Source organism: Nymphalis io, chromosome 11 (assembly GCF_905147045.1).
Source record: "Nymphalis io chromosome 11, ilAglIoxx1.1, whole genome shotgun sequence".
Taxonomy (NCBI): Eukaryota; Metazoa; Arthropoda; class Insecta; order Lepidoptera; family Nymphalidae; genus Nymphalis; species Nymphalis io.
In genome coordinates, this window is record NC_065898.1 from 3,332,952 (window position 1) to 3,355,868 (window position 22,917).

Consider the following 22,917-nt stretch of genomic DNA (forward strand, 5'->3'; position numbering starts at 1 on the left):
AAGAACTAAAACAATATGTTATAAAGATACATATTTCTATTTAAAAATTGTATTACTGAAATAAAGGTTTAGAAATATAAGCAGATATGAAATCAATAAATAAAAATCTATGTATTAAATGGACAACAGACATTAGAAGCAACGGGGAGTTTTAATCGTGGAATAGCTTTACAACTAAACTCGAAGTGTTCGCCGATAAAATACTTTGAGGAGTGAGCTAGATCAGATTTTTTTAGTGGCGTCGTATTTGAACGAATGAACTAGATAGGACTTGTCTTTTTTTTTCTTTTTAATCTCCAACTAAAAGTTCTTCTCTTTAAAAACGTCTTAAGCCCAAGAGTTTTAAACAATAAATTTTCTTTAGCAGTTCAATTATAATGCAAACAAAATAGTTGTGCTTTAAAGTCTTTTTAATACACTATAGCCGTGATCGTCTTCATTGAACAAAGATAATGTATAAACGCGATGAATTTGTTTTTAATTATTAATTTTAATTTGTGGTGGTCACAACTAACCGTATACATTGGCGTTGTAAGAAATATAAAAGTCACATATTGAATATCTTTAATTAAACTGGGTCATTCACCCTTCACGCCGGAATTCAACAGTACTATACAAACAAGAGTAGTGCTGTTTAGCGGTTGAAAAGTTATGAATGGCATGGCTCAGATGAGCTTGCACAAAGCCTTACCACCAAGTAGATAAGTATTTTTAGCTATAAGACACTAATTACATCGATGGTTATCAAACCATGTTGTTGTTAAAAAAATCCTAAAATATATATTCCTAAGTTATTCATCCCTAAAACCGTCTAACATCAAAGCCTTAGACCGTCTGCGTTGAGACATAAAATATAGTAATAACAAAATCATTTTGTTTACTAAAGCATATATTTACCTTATTACGACATCATATTCTTTATTTTTTATAACCAAGAATAAATTAATGAAGGGTCCTTAGGCAGATCATTTTTATGTATCATATTTGTTCTGACTTATATTTAAATATTTTTATACAACCGTAAATTGTACAAGATGTAGACTTCACGGCTGATGAATTTTCTGCTAAGAAATTTTACGTTTAATCAATATATTTTAAAAACAATTACTTCAATTTAAGTTTACCCGTACAAATTATCTGTAAGTACAAGTAAATCTTATAAAAATAAACTAAATTGCGCTAATTGTGTTTAATAAGTAATTTTTTGTGAATCGTTAGATATGATGAAATTTACAAGTAAAACGTGCTTAACTTTACGTATTATTATTTACAGAAACGTGACGCGAAATATTATGATCTCATTTGTATATTTCAATTAGTTACGACATTTCGATTTCGAGTGATATTTTCACGGGCATTTGTTTATTTATGAATCATGAAAAGAATAACAATATAATATAATAAACGTTTACGCAAAAAACTGTAAAAAGTAATAATTCATGAGGGATCTCATAATATGTGTGTATATTTTTAATCATATGTCTTAATTGTAGATATAAATAATAGTAATACTAATATTATAGAGGTAAGTGATTTATTGTTTATTGCGATTTAATCTGCTTATTCGAATAATATGTAACTAGCACATTATATAAGTGAAGTTATAGTTTCAGAACAGACAATGTAAGGCCTTTATTATGTATTGCTGTTATAATATATACTATTCTATATAAAGCGTATATTACCTTCCTAAATGATGTACGAGTTTAAATACTCCGGGAGTGTTTTAAGCTAAACTGGCAAAATTTCATAAAAATTTAATATATTTGTGTAATAAATTACTAACGCAAACTCCATTAAAACTGAGACCGCATTATCTTAAGACAAAGAGCGGTTTTCGAAGTTATTTATTAGAATTCATCCTTAATTATTTATTGACGCTCGAGACACCTCTTAATGGCGGCGTTAGAATGAGTTTATATACATATATATAAGACGGTAAATACTTCTATTTTGGAACCAAAAATATGAATTAACTCATCTTTCTGTATATAATTCTTCTGTATTGCTAGAATTCAATGACATGCAGGTTAGTACAAATCCTCCTAAGCCGAAGAAGTAATTTTAATGGTTTTTGCTTGTGTGAGTTTAAGTCTGAACTTGAACCTGAAACTGAACCTTGACTTAAGAATTGAAATAATTACATTACATTTACAAAATCTTCTAGTGGAGCATATAATCTAAATCTTCAATAAATATTTGCTCCGATAATCATTTTTATAAAAATAAACTGTTTTTCAATCGTCGATACTTCATTATTGTTTCCATTAACAGATAGATTGAAAAAAAAATAACAAAAATATCATATAACAATCTTTCGAGTTCAGTTAAACAGCTTTTATTCTCTTGTCGATCACCGGGTCCATCTGTTGTATTCGTGTTAAGTGTTTAAAGGTATACAAGTCTTAAAAACTCCGATTCGATTTTGACCAGTATTGCCAATAGTTATAAGGTACACGATTTTAGGGAGTTAAAATAAACGAATAACCGTATATAAATTTAATACTAGCATAATTGAAGTTTTAAAGCAATTACACATACGCTTCGACATACGCACAAATAAATGAACAGTACGATTGATGTACATGCATAAAATTATATCTGTTAAAAATTGTACAAGTATACCGGAGAATACAGTAACATTACTAAATAACATAAGATTTACTTAATTAGTCATTAAGAAACGTTACGTTTTTAAGGTGAAGAAAACAGCAAGCGGTACATATTAATTATTGACTGACGTCATTACATACACATCAAACGATGGGATTGATTCACAGCTCGATGATCATTCATAGTATTCGAATTGCTTCTTAATTTAAATTGTAATTACAGAAGCAAAATTACAGAGCTGTGTGACCCGATCAGGAAATCCTATTGTCAGAATGTATTTCGTTTTATATTTTTATTAGTCTGTATCTGTACTAATGTAAAAAAATAATATCAATAAATTACTAAGTTTAAACCTCTTTTATGAAACAGATAAGACAAAAGAAAATCCAGAGATTTTCCGCAGACATAGACTCTTATCTTCGGTCTGAACTGTCTCGAGATGTATGTACTAGCTTAGCCTTAAGGTACTTTAAAGATTACTATGGTTAAGTTTACTCGCATTGGCGCAACATATATTAATATTACAAAAAAAAAACCTATATAAATTTTTCTACTATTTTACTAGTTTTGTCATTTATATAAACCTATATAAATGACAAAACTAGTAAAGATAAATACAAAACTTTGACGTTAAATTGACATAATAGGTTGCTATCGAAACTTAATAAGTAAAATTAAACTAAATTTATGTAGTTATTGACCACCCGTTCCGGGTAGAAGAAGTGTCTAAATAAAACATTACTTTTTGAGGATAAATGTATAATACGATTTTTTGTGCCAGGGCCTTCGCTGTCGTATACAGAACACCGCACCGAAGTTCCACAATCGAATGAATATTAAGAACGTACTGAAGACAATTAAACATTCATTTTTATTTATTAAGAAAGAGGAAGCAGATTAAGAACAGTGTAGTGTCATGGACTCTTTGTATTAAGTATAATATACAAAATCATTTGCATATCGCATTGAATATATAAATTTAAGGTTTTTACATATTTACGATTCCACCACTGAAATATAAAAACAGTCGCCTTTGCAGAAATCGGTCAGGACCTTAAAAATTTCAAGATAAATTGATTTTTTTTACAGTCTACTGTCTACGGTACATTGCGGTATTGAACATTGATTATTGAAAATTTTGCTTGAAAAACTCGGCGGTGAAATGTACAATTACATCGTGACATGAGATTTTACAGAACCGAATTCTGTACACGCTTATCTGGGCGAATATAACTCATCAGTATCAGCACAATGAAATTACCGCCTTACACTGACTGTTCTTAAATTAATTAATCTGACCTGTGTTTTCCTCTATTATTTGTTTAAAAAAATGTTATTATTTGTAGTTGTACTTTCGTGTTTTTTTTAATTTGATTTAGTTAAGATTTGATATATCGAAATGGAGTGGAAGGGATATTTTGACTGAGATGGTAGGGTCATATCCGAGCAAGCTGTATTAAATTTTCTGTTTTATATACGTACAAAAACAGGTGCGCTCTTATTTCCATCTCGCTCCGTAATATGAATCTAATTAGAGCCCGAAGCAGTCTTAATAATAATGAACGTAATGAATGTGGCGTAAAGAGATTCGTAATTCATTCAAATATCACATTGTACGAATATATTCATAAAAATATTACTTAAAAATCTCACAAAGAAAATGTTACGTTTTCACAAAAGAATTATAACAAGCGCGCCTTACAAAAGTTTTAGTTGAGAAATCTTACCTTAGAAAGTGCGTCACAGTTTATAACGTTGTTTACATCTGCAAAAGAAAACAGATTTAAATTACTATTGCGTTATAAGTTTTCTTTATCTTCATTGTTTTATAATAGCATTTAAGTCAATATTAAAATTTCGCGCTTGCCGCATCCCATATATTAGGAGTATTTTCTAAAATTCAAAGTAAGAATTTGAATAAATTCTATGACTTCAAAAAATAAATATATGAATATCGCGTCATATAATACAACGGCGATTTTTTTCAATTAGCAATTGGCTTATTAATTTGTATACTCTATGACATTTCAAACTAATAAACACACGAATATAAGCCTTGATTAATAATTTATTCAAATTATAAAATACAAACAATCTAAAAGGTCGTCACTGAATACGTCGACACAACAATAGAAACGTATATCATAATAAAGCTAATTATCATAGATTATAACGCTATTTTCATTTGATTAAATTATTATTTAATTGCTTTTAATATCTGGTCTTGTTAATAACGAAAAGTCATGTTAACCCAAGATTTTTTTGTACTTACAGAATAACATTACTACAATCAAACATGTATACATATAATTATATTTAACATAAAAAATACGCGAAACATTTTAGATTAATCCTTAAAAGTGCAAACTGATCGAATGAATGAAGTTGAATATTAGATATAACCTTAAAATTTAGTGCACTTGCAAAGATGTCTGTGTCTTATAGTTTAAGCTACGCTTTGATAGTTAAAATACATTTTATACTTATATTTTTTTCAAATAGATTTCTTACTCACTTAGATTGTTACCAGATAAATAAAGACAAACTATATAATAGCCGTTACCTGATAAAAATATCAAGTAACTGCTATTATACATCGAAACTATGAACTGAGTTTAAAGCACTTCAGGGATAAAAAGGGATAAAAAGCGACAGTAAATAGACAAAATCCTCTCCGAGCTTCCCTATCAGTAAACATTCAATGCAAATTAAATTACAACAAGATATCGTTTCCTTCCGACATTTTAACTTGAGACTCAGACTCATGTTCTCGTTAGGACGAGCGACCGACTAGATGTTTACATTACTTAGTTACAAATATACCTACTGCTTACTAACACCAAAGATATTCTGTAGTTCCTCATAACGTGTAGTGTAGTGCGTTATGGGTATGGATTACACTTACATGTTTGTAACTTAGATTTATAGTTTTAGAGCGATCGCCAATTTTTTTTTTATAGAATACGTAGGCGGACGAGCAAATGGGCCATTTGATGGTATGTGGTCACCAACGTCCATAGACATTGTCATTGTAAGAAATGTTAATTATAGCGTAAATCGCCAATGCGCTTGCACAAAGCCCTACTACCAGTTAATTTAATTACACCATTTATTTATAACGCAATTATAATTTAATAAAAATAATGAAGGCTCTCTGGCCTAACCGTCTACGCTTGAGATAATTTAGTGCACGAGTGTGTAAAAAAACCAAAGGACATTCTCTCTTCTTTCGCTCTAATAAAATCTAATGAGATGGTAATCCGATACGACCGGAGAAAGATCATGACCGGCTGCTTTACGTGCTATCCGAGACACGGGCGTACCACTGAAAAGTTGCGGCTGCTACTGAGAACTTATTGATGAAAATCTCAACTACTTTTTAATAGTCTGGCCTAAGTTTTAGTCTAGGTCCTAGGGTCTGCAACCTTATTAACCGCTAAACCGACGAACCAGTCCATAAAAAATAAAATACAACATTATTAATATGCTTAACAATAAATCTGGAACATTCGATACAATAAATAAAAAATAAATAAGTAATACTTTAAACGCTTTCCGAAACAATGGAGTACCAATGAAAACTTTACCTTCGAGCTGCTACGTACTGAGTATTTCTTCACAGAAAACCTCATCAACTTTTTAATTGACACGACCAGATTTGAATCCAGTACCTCAGGATCAACAGCCTTACAAGCTAGCCGGAGCATCTGATCCGAACAACAAAATCTAATAAAGTATCATATTGTGAAATAGAATGATCGGAGAGCAATTGAAATAAAAATTGCATCATGTCGGCCATTAGCAGGCCGTAGACTTAAGAGTTCTGCTTGCGCAATTAGTATTTTACGTCAATTAACTTTGCATTAATGTTCTGTTGACATGACATGAACTTCAATACCCTGACAGAGAACGAGAACATACCTACGTACATAGGCGACCTACCTATCGAGACTTGAAACTATCAAAACCGAAATATAGAAAATTTTAATTAATTTTCAACTAATTTGTATGCTTAATATTAATTAACAATTATTCTTTGGTTGAAAAATAAACATTGAACACATTTATTTCAATCATAACGCATTACATGTATAAAACGATCAAAATATTTTAATCAAGTAATAAAATAATTTATATTTTTAAAAAGAAATTAAATTTGTAATTAGTTCTTTCTCATATTTAAATAGACAACAGTAAAAACACAGTAAATATATATATATATTAATACTACATTCAATGTTCAGGTTATTGAGCTAATGACGATGGAAACGTAGACCCCAATCGTTTTTGTATTCCCCTGTATATATAATATATATGTATATGTATATATATATATATATATATATATATATATATATATATATATATATAGCAAGTAAAACCAACTTAATCATGAACACTGTAGGTCAATAAGCTAACTCATTTAATGAATTTATATATATATATATATATATATATATAAATTCATATATATATATATATTATATTAAAACTAAACCATATATTATATTTAAAATAACGAACCAAAATTAAATAAAATTTATGTAATGTAAAATCAATGAGAAACACATAAATATATATAATCTTTCGTTTATCGAGTAAGTAAAAAGTATTCTACCTTTTATGGTACAAACTCGTAAGCGAATATCGTTCACAGTGAACCGAAGGCACTGTCTTTCACAAAGCCTACTTTAGAACAAAAGAGGCTGCGAGTAACAATGTCAGATCTGTACTATAACAGAGAAAGATATAATCGCTAGCTGTGTTATAGATATTATACATAGAATTTTGCTGCCATCAATAATATTATCGATTCATCAAGAAAATTATTGTTTAAAACCGGTTTCACGACTAAAGAGACATACAATATTAATAAGTACAAACTTATTTTACTATGTATTTAACGGCTTACTTTAATAAAAACTATTTATGTTACCTGTATTTGTGTACAAAAAAAGTTGACATTAGTATTCCTCATACTGCTAACGAATGAGGCGCCAAACGTCTTTAGATTTTATAACGCAGCAAAATAATAAAAAATTACATAATTAATCGCTTGTACACCCATACTTTAAAAGTATACAATAATTCTAAAGATAACTATTCTATTCTTTAAGAATTACTACTAATAATAGTAGTATAGTTATTTCGGCCGACTCAAAAATGGCTCACCTTATTAGTAAATGGTACCGCCAATAAACATTGGCACTGTAAGAAATATTAATTAGCCCTTACAACGTGAATTCTAATTCCTGCTTCCCCCTTCCTTCTTCAGTCCACGCGAGCTGGTTCTCGATGTCACCGCCTAACTGTGACATCAATTTCATCGCGAACAAAGAAATTTGGCAACTCCTTTCTTTGTCGCACTTCCAAAAAATGGAATTCCTTACCAGCTCACGTGTTCCCCTCCTCTTACAATCCGGGTTCCTTCAAACGAGGCGTGAAGAGGCATCTTGCGGGCCGGCAAGGCGACGGCGGCTAGTGCAGAACGTTTTTCCCGTCTGTACTGGCCGTCGTCGCGTTTGGACTCTACTACCACTTACCATCAGGTGGAGTAGAGTCATTTGCCCTCCCGGCGAATATAAAAAAAAAAAAAGAATGCACCACCAACCTTGGGAAGATGTAACGACCCTTGTGCCTGTAGTTAGACTGAGTCACTCACCCTTCAAACGAGAATACAACACTCAATAAGTATTGCTGTTTGGCGGTAGAATATGTGATAAGCAGCTATCCAACAGTGGATACCTACCCAGACGAGCTCACAAAAAAACCTATCAAGATTTTAAATTTATCATATTTCATAAATATTTCTGTATTTACTTATATAATATAATTTTAATGATATACTGTTTTAATCTGACGGAACCGCGATGAACAAAATGAATACAGGTTCACACGCCTTTATTTCGCACGGTTTAACTTCACAAAAGGCTTATTTATATTGAGATAAATGGATATTGTATTCAAAGATAAACCAAAACAGTAAAGAATAACCTACCGTGTCTAAAACAATGCATACTAAACCTCATTTTTTTGTTATATAAATTAAATAATAAATAATAGTCCAATTTTATGTTTGCATCTTAAAATATATGCATATTTCAATATTTAAATACTTCAATATCCTAACTTTATATAATTTTTATTTTCATTTTTGAAACTATAAGATTGTTAAATTATATTATAGATTATTTTCTATTATAAATTATATTCTAATTTTAATTCATAGTAACTGTTATTGAAAGCACCTTTTGACTTTATATACTTTCCAAGTACTCAGAAACGACGATCTCAAATTTCAATTTAAAAAAACGCAAATGTGATTGTGTTTTTTATAATAGAATATAGTATATTTTTAAAGTTCCTTAACTATGTTAGGCATTATATACACATTAATTTCTTTTATACAAACCGACAGCGACTCACTCTTGCATGTATATAACTCTTATATATTTTATAGAGCGTGAAACCGTCCGCTACTCACAGGCATTAATCATAAGGGTTAAACGTAAAATAATTGAATCATTTGTTATGATGTGCACAATTGGCTAGAAAGGTATTTGATATAACATTCCATAAACTTTGATTCGATTTGATTGGTTGAAAAGTTCATCAGAAATTCTACCGCGAAACAGCAGTTCTTGGTATTGTTGTGTTCCGGTTTGAAGGGTGAGTGAGCCAGTGTAATTACAGGCACGAGGGACATAATATCTTAATTCCCAAGGTTGGTGGCACATTGGCGATGATAGCGATGGTTAACATTTCTTACAATAATGATGACTATGGACTTACCATCAGGTGGCCCATATGCTCGACCGCCTAACTATTCTATAAACATAAAAAAATATATAAATAATCATAAATGACTCACTCACTTAGCGTAGAATCCTCTATGCGATAATGAATATTAATTGTGGTTAAAAATATTATTTGTGGCAGCTATATCCCAACATTACCAAGTTCACAAGCTGTAATCATTATTATTCAATAATACAATTTGTAATGCTTATATCCTTTAATATATATGTACCAGTTAATTTAGCTTAGAGTAGTTTCTTTGCAGTTGCACTTGGCACCGAATTCAGGCAGCTTTGCAGTACATATAAAACCTTTTAATAAAAAAAGGTTTTCTTCACTTTTCGCGCATTTTCTGTTTTTTTTTTATATTAGTTTAATTTGATTTTTATCTATAAATATTAATCAGTTCAAATTAACTAAATCAAAATCCTTAGACGATTAGCTAACGAACTAAATTTACTATTTTCTAAAAATTAATAGAATTGTAGTTTGTATTTAAACATTCTAATTTTAGATATTTAATTTAGAGTAATTTAAAAAAAATCTTTGTTCGTATAGTTCAAGAAACGGAGCCAAACACAAGGAACTTTTATTTTAACAAAACAGTACTACATGTCTGAACAAGATAAAAAATTAGTAGATTTCAATGAAAAAAATGTATTGAAATCGGAATCTGTTAGTTATTGAATGGAACTGAAATTTTACACATACGAAATATCGTGATAAAGTTGTATTGTAATCGTTTAATAACAGTTTTATATCGCCCAGGATTATCATGATCTCGATGTAACAGTAATAAAATCCTCCCATCCTATTTTGAAGTTCATTGACCTACAGTTAACTTTGACGCCGTTTTTACAGACGATAAATAACGTTCCCGTCTTTTAGCTGCAGGTCAATGACTGAATCGTTATATATTTAGACGATCAATCAAAGATTGGAGAAAAATAACAATGAAAGCAAATTATTTAAGATTTATATCTCCAATCATTTAATAAGGCTCTTTTTTCATTATAATTTTTCTATTTATCTATTTAAAAATAGAATATGGCGGCGAAAAAACACGATATATAAACGCGGTTTGAAACCCGCCGCAACGAAAAATCGCCACATATGGCCATTAGGAACACATGATATTGATCATAAATTTGAAAAAAACCAACGCTAATGTTATCGAATGGTATTCATTAATATTTGAATTACATAAAGAACACAGTAGCTATATTAATTAGAATCTTATAAACAATGATCGCTACACGTTTAATAAAGTAAGGTGACCGAAGCCTTTGTATGATGTATTAAGGTGAGTTGTTTCAGGATCTGAATTTATTATAGATGAGACCCCTTTGAGTGCATTCACCGACGATGGAATCGCGTGCGGCGCCGCGCTCGATAACACATCGCAGTAGAGTAACACTAGATCTACAATTTCATGGATAAAGAATTATAACACCGCGATTGCAAACGGTCTAGAAAGATGAATGTCACTAGTTTAATCCTGACTTTTCATCCTGATATTCAATGTATTTGTCTTAACACTATATTGCAGTTTATTTATTGCATATAATGTACCTATTTAGATTGCATTGCTTACATGATTGACGATTCAATCCTGCAATCGTACAATGACTTTAAGCAGATTTGACTAATTATTAAGTTGGTTATTGCCAATATAAAAATTAAGATAAAAACATTAAAAACGCCTTCATAAATTCTAGACAATTTATTGCATAATAAAATTTATCTAAAACCACAAAAAAGCTTTATAAAATTAAGTTTACTGAGTTACTAAAAATAAGTCTTGCTCGTCAACAGCTAATGGCTACCCTAAAAGAAAAACCAGACCTATCCCTATATCTGACACATATTGTCGTAAATTGCATGCAATCATGTTACATTTTGGGGTAGGCCCTGAATGTGCATGTCCCACATAATTGGTGCAAACAAATTCTTGGATTCTAATAACATTCAATGTTTACCACAACATTGGAACAACATTTCCAAATAACTGGTTATTAAGTTGATAGTTAGCTATATTTGTCTATATTGTATTATAATTGAGTTACTTTTTTAATATAGATGAATTGTAAATGTTTTTATTTGCAATAGTTATTATGGTTACCCTATAGACTGCCTATCTGCAGACCTGTAATAGAAAACTCCCCATAATTGCCCATGCAAAATACAACTTTGAGTGGGCCTTGTATTATAAGCAAGCTTTAAATGTTGAATGTATTTTAAGGTTTTACTCTAAATTCAGATTAATTTAAAAAATCATTGAATGTGAAAGATTTTTCCATGCTTAGGTTTACACATACTTTCAAACGGCAGTCTATTTTTTTTAAATAATTTTACAAAATACTTCCAAACAATAAAATAATATAATTAAGAAATTATTTTTGTTACAAAATTAAACTTATTTTAAAAGGATAAAACTGTTAGAAGAGTTTCACCTAATTTTATATCCTTCCCTTACCCACCCTACATTTACCAGACCACCCCACCCATCAATTACATTTACTCCTTCAACTTTAACATTAAGGTAGGTCTGGAATATTTTGATTAAACTCCATTGCAGTAAGCCATATAAGGAAAAAAATTATCATTGATTCATTTTTTTATTGGGTAATTCATAATTACCAAGGGAATGGATAAAACTGATTAATTAAGTCATATAATTGTTTAGGTTTTTCAAAGTCAATTACAGGACCCAGATTATGTTTAATTATTAATTTTAAAACTTCCAGAATAAAGGTAAGCAAAAAAAATTATTTTTAAATGTTATTTTTTTATAATGAAAACATATTGAAATGTATTCTAGACAAAAACAGATATCTGTGTTTTGAAAAGTAATTATAAGGATATCATTCAGATGATACTGTGAACTTTCACTCACGTTAATAGTCTTTACACCTATTACCTCTGAAAAATCAATAACAGTAACATAGACGTACCTAAGTTTTCCTTTGAAAATCAAATAAAAATGTAACTTACCAAATCATAAACTCCAAGAGCAATTGTTCTAAGACACAGTCGTTTAGAATTTAGGCATATACAATTACAATAACTCAGTTAATTTATTTATTTCCCAACAACAACCGCAACACAATAAAAACTGTCTGACAATTCATCACAAATGATTTGACAGATTCATCCACTCTCCACTGACGTTTCTACGTTCCGTTTCACTTATTTTTTAATATGCACGTTACAAATAATATTAACTTTGTTTAACAAAAATATATCTTGACTCTAAAATGAAATGTAATTTATTTGACAATCGATATTTAGGTAGTTGAAGATTCAATATTCGTTCATTTTCCAGTTAAACCTACTTTTGACTGAAGGTTATAATTATGTCTATAGTAGCCTCTGGACTAAATGAGTAATGTAAAGAAGTTTTGGAATTCATTAAAATAAAAAACAAAACATTTCATATTTAGAGTTTATTATATATATTTTTAAGCTTATGAATGCATCACAAGGTACAGTCTAATGTCTAAATTGCATATTGCTTTTTAAGCCAGCGCAACTAAGAGATTACAAAATGCGGTTTATAATAAACACATTTACTTAAGAGCTTTATCAAATCTCGCTGAAACATCTTGCCAGTTGGCGACATCAAATATTGCTTTTACATAATCAGCTCTGACATTCTTGTATTGTAAGTAGTAGGCATGTTCCCAAACGTCAATACCAAAGAGTGGTACAATTCCTGAAAAAAAAACAATAACTTATTAACTTACATTCATTTTTCATATTACCATTACTTATACACAATATCAACAAAACATTACCTGTAGTTGCTTCCAAAGGATCCTGGTTCTGACACGTGGCAATTTGCAGTTTCTTCATCAGCTTATTGTAGCCAAGCCAGCCCCATCCCGAGCCCTGTACACCTACAGAAGCTGCTGCCAATTGATTTTTCATATTATCCCATGATCCAAAGTCTCTGAAATAGTAATCGTTATAATTACAATACTGAATTTAATTTCTATATAATGAATTATATTACATTCAGAAAGTGTATGTTATTGCTACGATTGAATTGTTTAACAGGTGACACAAGATTGAAAAATAAACAATGCATTTAGTCAACACATATTTTATGCCTAGTAGAAAATTACTAGTACTAGAATTTATAAAATGGAATTTAAGAAATGGTTTGGTACGAGTCTAGGAATAAAATATTATTTAAACTCTAATAGTTATATAAATCCATTCAAATATCCCTTTTCAAATAAAGAAATATCTACATAATATATTACACAATAATATCTACAGCAGTAAAGTAAACAAAAAACATCTACTAGATTTGTAAATATAATAACAAAATATATTAAGAATTGGAGGAAAAATAATGACCAACAATAGCTTTTAAAACAAAATGTTTAAGAGAAAAGGGCTTAAAAAGACAAGGTATGAAAAAAAATACTGAAATTAGAAAGGAGGAAATAGGTGTAACCCATTTAAAATTGAGCGAAAATTACCATACCCAGACACAAACAAACTGTAACCCAGTTGTTGTGTAAACACATACTTTGGGTATGGATAGAATAAAAATATAATTATTTGTAAATATTTACTTTTCAATGGCATTGTTGAGAGCATCAGAGGGTTTACTTCCTTTAGGTGAAAGATTCTGCCAGAAAATGGTGTGGTTGATGTGACCACCACCATTGAACTTAAGAGCCGGAGCTAAATTGATGACTGTCTGAATATCACCTGAAGTCAAACACAGATTATAAATTTTGTTCTTTATGGTTTTGCTTATAAGATTTCCAATACTTATTTCTTCATATCATACAGTTTAATAGCATCATATTAAGTAATCTTATGCTACATAGTGCTATATACTTTATTAAATATCTAAAATAAATAATTACATTAAAGAATCCTAAAACTAAAAATCAACTTTAAATACTTTAAAAAATTGACTTAATCATAATTATTAATAAAAACAATGAAAATAATTTACTGCTCAATAGCTCGAGACAAAAAGCATGAAGGCTTAGTTTTACAGGGTGACAGGTTACACCAAAATATAGAATGATTTACATGTCCTCCACCATTAAACTTTATGGCACTCAGTAAGGATAATATTGTGTTTGTATCTGCTGCTGTTAAAAGTTAGGAAGGCATCAGATATAACAAAAAACAATGTGTTAAAATGAAATTACAGTCTGTTGTGTAAATAATAAAATTTGAAATTTGAATTTTGAAATTTGAAAAATTTGAAAATAGTAAAAAATAAAATTTGATGATGAAAATGCACCTTATGGTTATCCTAATTAAGATATTTTTAACTTTATATTATGAGCCTAAAATTAAAAACAATATAATTATCATCAAAACAAAATGTGAAATTTTATCTATAACCTTTAGACTGAGCTTGAGCGAGTTTCTCCTCTGCAGCATTTAAGTTATTCACATATGTTGCATGATGTTTGCTGTGGTGAAGGCTCATGATTTCACGGCTGATTACAGGCTCCAAAGCACTGTACTCATAAGGAAGTTCTGGTAGGGAGTGCTTTTGACGAGATGCACCTACACTCCATCTGTCAAAATATATATATAATTTTGAGAAATGCTAGTATAAATTGCAAAATTGCTTATTAAATATATTTTGAATTATTGCTGTTATATTTAACGTAAGCAATTAATTGATAAAATATTTTTTTTTTTATATATATATTATTTAATAAATAGATTTCCTTAATAAAATACTTAAGAAATTAATTATTATTAAAGCATGTAGGTGCATTATAATAACAATAATAATATAAGAATACTGAGGACAACATTTAAAAACACCACTAGTTATTATAATTACATCGATTATTTTTTTATGTAAGATTGATTCATTAAAAAATATATTAATGAAAAAATTAATAAAATTGAGCAAGGGAACATAAAAGAGAGCTCTTGATTATAGTATGTAAGTAAATAATATAATAATTCAATTAAATTAGTTGATACGATAAATATAAAAATTATAATTACATTAAAGTACCAGCCCTGCGTGTGGCGAACATTTTAATAGTCGAAATTTAAGAGTAAAAATCTACTATGAATAGTAGCTAAAAACCGGCAAATTCTCTAAGTAAACGTTCAGTTAAAGAAATGAACAAATATAATGTTATGCAATAAAATCAATGTCTTTAAAATGACAGTTTGAAAGTAAAGTTACATCACCGAAAAATCACTTTTGAAGTTGATGTTGAATGTTGCTAGTGATCACAGAACACTTGCTCTCAAACTTAGTGGTTGTTTACAGGGATTTTATATAATTTTGTACAATTGATATACCATTTCAATATATATTAAGATATTTTGTATTATCAGAATTGTTGCGGGGGATTAAGCTATTAAATTTAACACTTTTTGATAATGTTATCAATATAAAGAAATATATATATTTGTCATAGCATGGTAAAAAAAAAACAACTCAAGTATGGGGAAAAATATTATCTTAAATCGGAAATGTCACTCAGAACACATTTTTTTCTGTTTTTAATTAGAAATTAAAAAATAATTTTCAGCATTTGAATGCATTATTAAAAAAGCTTTTCGTTTTTATAAGCGTCACAATTAGTACAATTTTAACGTATTCTTTTTGGGTACATTTTTTATTGCTGTTATTTTATAAAGAAAATACAATGAAATAATATATACACATGAAATACAAATTTTAGAAAAATAATACACTTTTTATTAATCATTTAATCCTTAAAAAAAGCTGGCAATACTGAAGCCTAGGTGAACATGCCATTATGACAATTGCCGCAGACAACGTCAATTTGATAAGTGAAATGACAAACTGTATGAAAACTTGAAAAAAAAACCTAAATTCTTATAATCTTATGCTTTGTAATTGTTTCGAGCGGAATTAGGGTAATGAAATAAGAAATTAGATCTTATCTTTTTCATAATTAAACGTACTTGAGGAACAATGTTGGAAATTATAAACGGATTTTTACTTGTATATTTCGTTATTCTATGCACTCTTAGTGCTATAGTTCCAATTTTAGTTAAACCGGTGAGAAATTGTTTTGCAATAGGAAATGACTAATGTTAGTATTTGTTCTAAATAATTTATTTTCTTACAGATAGCAGCTTGTTTTTCGAGGCCGTCAAGCGAGGAACGGGTAATTTTAAACGAATTAGTAAAACTCAAAACAGAACAAAAAAGTATATCAATGAAAGATGAATTTGCTGCTTACTCGAAACTGCAGCGAAAAATAAACAAACTCGATGCTGAATTGAAAGAGAACTCACAATCGCGATTAAGCAAGAGCCTAGCTATAAAAGGATCAATCAACATTATTCTCCAAGTGGTGATTGCATTGGTTATAATTATATCAGTTATTTGGTTTAGACGTGAACCGATTGTGACCTTGGATGGTGATCTTTTCCCTCTCACTACAATGCTTAGATACCCCAGCGATATGCCAAATGCAATCTCAACTCATGTATGGGTGTTAATTTCAAATGTGTCAATTAGATCTTTACTTAAACCAATTTTATCCTGATAATACTTTTGAACACGTAAAAATAATGGGTAAACATATTATTGACTTTATGCTATGGTAATTTGTTTTATATTTATATAATGGTTGCTTTATTTGTTCATTATAAAATAAATGAGGACGGTTAAACAGAAACAATGGTATTTTTTAATCATTTAATCAATAAACAAATTTTATAGTATCTTATACTCAGTCTGACATACGTCCAAAATCTTTCCATTAACAAATATATGATCAGAAGTCTACTTACCAGTTCCTAATTTAACAAGAATCAACATTAAATCTACATAATATATTCATATCGTGATTTGCAGATGATAAAAACTTACAGCTAATTCAATAAGAAAAGCCTTCATGACAAAATGTATTTCAAACTTTGCAAAGAGCTCTATGTAATAAAAATATCAAAGTAACTAATATTTACATGTGCTATATCACAGCTCACTTACTAATTCTGTGCTAACTGCTGATTAATATATAATGGATATTCATGAAATCAATTATGTCTATAAGCCTTGGGTTTTCGTTAAGTATGGGTACTTGCACTTACAATGGCTTTAGTTTCAATAAACAAAATGTTTTCTAACAATTATAGTTAGATTGAAAACAGAAAATAATATATTTTTTTTAATTTACAAGAAATATATGAATATAGTGTGGTAAATATATTTTGAATAAAGTAATGTATATATTGATATTATTGAAAAAAATATAACAAAATAATTTTGCATAATTATTTTTTTTTTGTTTTTCTTATTGTTTTTACACATTCAAGTAAAATAGAGATAGTGATAAAGACAGCTTTACCTATAAACTTTGTTTAGAGGTGTTAATTAGATAAACGATATGTCTTTTTTACAAAGACAAATTAATTATGACAAAAAGAGAGAAATCAATGTTTATCTAAATACCTCTAACTAACGTTTATGAGTAGCTAAAGAGTGATTGAAATCAGAAACATCAGAAATAACAGTGTTTTTGGAACAAAACAGCGCAGCTATATATATATGCATATATTGTAGGCTTATTTACAAATATTTCCCCATACATTTAAGCTGTTTACGTGAAATAAAATAAACATCTATACCGGAAAAACAAATAACACTCAATATTATTAATATAGAGGTCCTAAATATTCTATTTTGTAAATCATAAATTCTTACACTGAAACAACACTTAGTTAACAATTTAACATTTAATAATTGTTGACTTTGTTTGTAGAATTTAATGTAAGCATATTAAATAAACAACAGTGTAGTCAATTTTTCATGTTACATTGTTTAAAGCCGAATCTTCACAAAAACAAATCGGCAACTTATGTGCTCGCAATGTATGTTAATGACAAAAGTTTCTCTTAAACTTGACAACGAAAATTGTAAACAAATGTTGAGAAACGTATTTCCATTTAAGACGCGTATTGCACGTATTGAATTATTCTGTGTTTTCGTTTTCAACATAAATTGAAATATACTTCAAATTATTGATTTGCCGTAAAGCCAAAGAAAATTAATGTTGCCGATTTTCTGAAGAATTACAAACACGAAAATTGCCATCTATTTCTGTCTAAAACATACCTTAAAGTTTGTTATTATTTATTTATTACTTCTGGACTTGACGGTAGCAACACACTCATTGCAGTGTGCCTAGTTCCGAATATTGTCACTAGATGGCGCTGTTTATGCCTAACAAATAAATTTTTAATATTAATATAACGTTAACGCTATCGAATAAGTAAAAAAAAGCTCGCAATAGGCATACTGGTTCAGAGAACTGACCAAGGCTTACTTACTTATGAAAATTGCTTATAATATTTCAAATAAAACCATATTGACTTGTTCTTTGACTAATAATACCAATATTGATATATATGGACATAGAAGACTGTTTGATAAGACACAAATATATTAATCTACTTCTTCGTCTACAAGCTCCCTTATATATATAACTTTATGTGTTCTGTTTACATAAATCAATAAATTTTTCATTGGCAATTCCAATCTTAGTAAATCGATAGATTACAGATAGAGAACATCTTAACCTCTCGCAAGGGATTTTGGGTAAATTGAAATCATATCCCAAAACGAAAAGGAATATAAATACCACAATATTTTTATTAGTTAAGTATCAATTTTCGTTTAAAGATTTCTTACACGAAAGATCTATTTTTTGGGAGTATGACCTAATACCACGAGTTAAGTGGGACATGGTTGATCTAGAAACAATTTAGATCAACGAGTCGTCCCAATGCCAATTGTCTAACAGCCGAGCCCGGAGCTCTCTACGGGAATCACAGGTTATTTCCTGCTGTCCGACTAAGTGTTTTCATAGAAGGAATTATTAAAGTGTGTCGTGAGGAGGTAAACGACCGCTTCGTACGTGGACATCATTATGGCTGTGTTCGGTATCTGACGGACAAGTTGTGTTCCGAGGCCCCTGAAAAATTTTTACATATATACATTTTTTTTATATAGAATATGAAGACGAGCATATGGGCCACCTGATGGTAAGTGGTCACCAAGACCCATAGACATTGGCATTATAAGAAATGTTAACCATCGCTTACATCACCAATGCGCTACCAACCTTGGGAACTAAGATGTTATGTCCCTTGTGCCTGTAATTACACTGGTTTACTCACCCTTCAAACCGGATCACAACAATACCAAGTACTGCTGTTTTGCGGTAGAATATCTGATGAGTGGGTGGTACCTACCCAAACGAGCTTGCACAAAGCTCTACCACCAGTAGTACTACTATACTACTGCTATATAAAATATATGCTGCTCTTTGTTAAATTAACATATAAATGACATTGATTTAACCTTGAGGTGTAATTTAATACGGTATAATGTTTATCAGTCAGAGACAACAATGATTTATCTCAGAAATAGGCTATCTCTATATACCATCGATCATTGCTGCCATGTTGTTTACGAATAACCTTCAAGGAAACACGTTCTATAATATATTTCTAGATACTATAATAATTATGTATCATATATTAGTTACAAATACCAAAAAAATGTTTACAATTCAATATCAATGTATATATATATTTATAGAAAGATTAATATGCAATTAAGCCGACATGGCCCAGTGGTTTGAACGAGTGAATCTTAACCGATGATCAGTGAGTTCAAATCCGAGCAAGCACAACTGAATTCTCATGTGCTTAATTTGTATTTTTTAAATCGTCTTTTCCTTGACGGCGAAGGAAAACATCGTGAGGAAACCTGCATGTGTCTAATTTCACTGAAATTCAGTCACATGTGTATTCTACGAACCCGCATTGGAGCAGCACGGTGGAATAACCTTCTCCTCAAAAAAAGGAAAGACTCAGCAGTGGGACACTCACAGGCTGTAACTGTTACTATGCATGTTTTTTTTCTATCACATTATTTGATTCAAATAGAAAAATCAGTTTGGTTAAAATTTCAGCACAGATGTTCAGTTAGCAATTCCAAGCGGAATTGTTTTGTGTTAAATATTATGTGCTATCTACTTTATATCACGCAAGACATTCTACGTTTAATTTCCTTGAGGTGTAAAGCGGCTCTTTGCTTTACCGTAGTCTAGCAACATTATTTTAATAAATAAATCCCATTCTTAATAATAATTAAGAATTCGTATTACCTATAAACTCCACGATAACCTTCTTCCATCCAAACCGTATGAAGTGTCTGCCAGAATTTGCGATACTTGTCGCCTTCTTCCCTCAACCGTGTCCTCGCTACCTCTGTGAAAAAAAAAAATTTAATTTATTATTACCATAAGAAAAAATTCGTAGGAAAATCTTAAATCAATCATTTTTCATTTTTTTCTGTGTTAACGGCGTATCACAATATCGATCAAAACTAGGGAATATTTTTTTATATCACATAAATTTTCAAGTAGGTGTAAAGTATGTTTACGATACCGAGATGGCCCAGTGGTTAGAATCTTAACCGATGATTGGGAGTTCAAGCCCGTGCAATCACTACATTTACATGTGCATAATTCATCTTGTGCTCAGCGGTGTATGAAAACATCGTGAGGATACATCCAAGTGTCTTATTACAATGAATAGCCCATAGCCTAGTAATGCTACAGCTTGTTACTTTATTTATATGTATGATGATGTCCTCTAGACCGATTTTAAGCCATAGCGTTGTAGTTCATTATATGAATACAGTTAATAATGCATGTGGAGTCAAGAAAGATGATTTTTAAAATTTATCGATCAAGGTGGAGGACCTTTTTACTACTATGTAAAAATGCGAAAATTTTATTTTTTGCGATATGCTCTATCGTCATTATACGATAATACAAATTAGGTCATATGAATTTTAAACGTGCCGTTGATCGAAGCTCGTATATAATACAGAGTAATTGTATTTTTGCTGTATTATTTCTGGTCATATATATATACGGTCTGGTCATATATATATATATATATGTGTGTGTGTGTCGCGGATTCAAAGGGATTGCCATTGTAATGGCCGCCATTGTCGTCCAATATGTTGATTTTATTGAAACAGTCAGTGCGCACGTCCGGCGCTCGCGCTGTCCTGACAGCAAGAGACCAAGGGGGTCGCTAGACGAACGATCACACGCGCTACTGACATACTAATTTATATTTTATATTTCCATCAGTCGGCTACATAATAAAATAGGCACCCGTCTTATAATTTTCACACTTGACGTCTGACAACCGACCAACCGACATGAAATACATCACGTTGTGTTGTGTTGCTATTCTAATAAGACGTCGTATACCCGCTTCAATTTATTATCTCCGAGATATATGTATATCGGATATACCCTAAACACTATCCAATGATCAGTCTTCTCGATATACATGCACTTATATAAAATTTATTCCGACGTAATTATGCGCAAGGAATATTAGATTGCACGAGTGCGCAATCACGCCTCTATTCATATCACTATTTTTATCCGATGGGATGACAGATCGACACTACCGAAATTATTAGACGCAGACGAAATTAGTGGTCTTTGAATATTGCGGCACAATTTTAAATCTATTTTTATTTACCTACTAGTAAATATATACATATATATGTAGTTAGATTGTAATATGTACATATTAAGTTGTTTTGCACAATGTTACAAGAGATTGCATTGACAAGTTGACCCACTAACAGGACTATATCCAGATTTATTGTTTTTTTTTTCACTTGTACGATTTTTCTAAATCTGTTTCTACGTTTGGCCCACTTCGTTGATACTTGATAGCGTACGATAAAAGGGCAAAGAAAGATAAGGCAATGTGAGTAAATTGTTACACATTTTTCTTCCTTAATTCACTTGTATTCTTTTGACTAATTAATAAATATTGAAAAAACTCGAAAAAGGTTAAAAATCCTGTCAGTTACATTTAAGTTATGCTACTTAACAATCGTTTACGTGAAGTTTGAGCACTACTGCGATGTGTGTGTGAGAGAGAGAAAAATATTCTTATCTCACCATGTGGATATGCAATGCAGGAAGCGACGGTTTTGGAGAAGGCGCCCGCTCCCATGAACTCGATGAAGTCCCGCGGCGAGCGCTGGTCGGACGGCACGCCGTCCAGGGCCCGCGCGGCCATGAGTCGCGCCTTCACGCCCTCGTACAGCACGAAGTGGACGACCGTCTCGCTGATGCCCATATACGATGCCGTTATTCCTTTGTAGAAACCTCTTACACCCTGGAAAGAAGGAAAGATTTATACAATGCTCTCAATTTCTATCAATATTGTACAACGCCAACGTTTTAAAGACTTAATTAATAAATTGTTCTTTGTGAATTTTCTGCGGTCATTAATCGCATCGCATTTACTTGATAGAATAGAGAAAATTAATTGAATATTTCCTAAACGTTTAACGAGGGAAATAACGTATTATCTATACTGATATTATAAATGAGAAATAACTATGTCAGTCTGTTACGCTTTCAAGGCTAAACCTAAATAAATATAAGGGCAGACATAGCTTACTTT

The 22,917-nt window shown here is 30.4% G+C and overlaps 4 protein-coding genes across 14 annotated transcripts in view; 1 reads left to right on the top strand and 3 right to left on the bottom strand.

The window, feature by feature from the left end:
- Positions 1-12,526, bottom strand: part of LOC126771566 (kinesin-like protein unc-104) — a 98,805-nt gene extending 86,279 nt beyond the window's left edge. For 9 of the 10 annotated variants that reach the window (XM_050491503.1, XM_050491502.1, XM_050491500.1 and 6 more), the window contains exons 1-2: positions 12,406-12,526; positions 4,341-4,378 (exon numbers count right to left, since the gene is read on the bottom strand). The gene's annotated coding sequence lies outside the window, so the exon portion shown is untranslated. The remainder of the gene's footprint in view (positions 1-4,340; positions 4,379-12,405) is intronic. The other variant, XM_050491499.1, reaches the window with a different exon arrangement.
- A 316-nt stretch (positions 12,527-12,842) lies between these two features.
- On the bottom strand, positions 12,843-15,586 carry LOC126772092 (superoxide dismutase [Mn], mitochondrial). Its single transcript, XM_050492261.1, has 5 exons — positions 15,415-15,586; positions 14,791-14,969; positions 13,998-14,136; positions 13,209-13,363; positions 12,843-13,126 (listed from the first exon to the last, which is right to left on the bottom strand). The coding sequence occupies exons 1-5, from the start codon at positions 15,444-15,446 to the stop codon at positions 12,981-12,983; spliced, it is 651 nt and encodes a 216-aa protein (XP_050348218.1). The 5' UTR covers positions 15,447-15,586; the 3' UTR covers positions 12,843-12,980.
- Positions 15,587-16,209: 623 nt separating this feature from the next.
- LOC126771880 (guided entry of tail-anchored proteins factor 1-like) lies at positions 16,210-17,573 on the top strand. The gene is made up of 2 exons (XM_050492042.1): positions 16,210-16,450; positions 16,521-17,573. The coding sequence occupies exons 1-2, from the start codon at positions 16,364-16,366 to the stop codon at positions 16,941-16,943; spliced, it is 510 nt and encodes a 169-aa protein (XP_050347999.1). The 5' UTR covers positions 16,210-16,363; the 3' UTR covers positions 16,944-17,573.
- LOC126771863 (mitochondrial carrier protein Rim2) overlaps positions 17,082-22,917 on the bottom strand; it is a 42,803-nt gene continuing 36,967 nt past the window's right edge. For both annotated transcript variants that reach the window (XM_050492020.1, XM_050492019.1), the window contains exons 6-8: positions 22,407-22,626; positions 20,574-20,676; positions 17,082-19,373 (exon numbers count right to left, since the gene is read on the bottom strand). In XM_050492020.1, the coding sequence (XP_050347977.1) occupies positions 19,253-19,373; positions 20,574-20,676; positions 22,407-22,626 (444 nt within the window). In that variant the 3' untranslated portion in view covers positions 17,082-19,252. The remainder of the gene's footprint in view (positions 19,374-20,573; positions 20,677-22,406; positions 22,627-22,917) is intronic.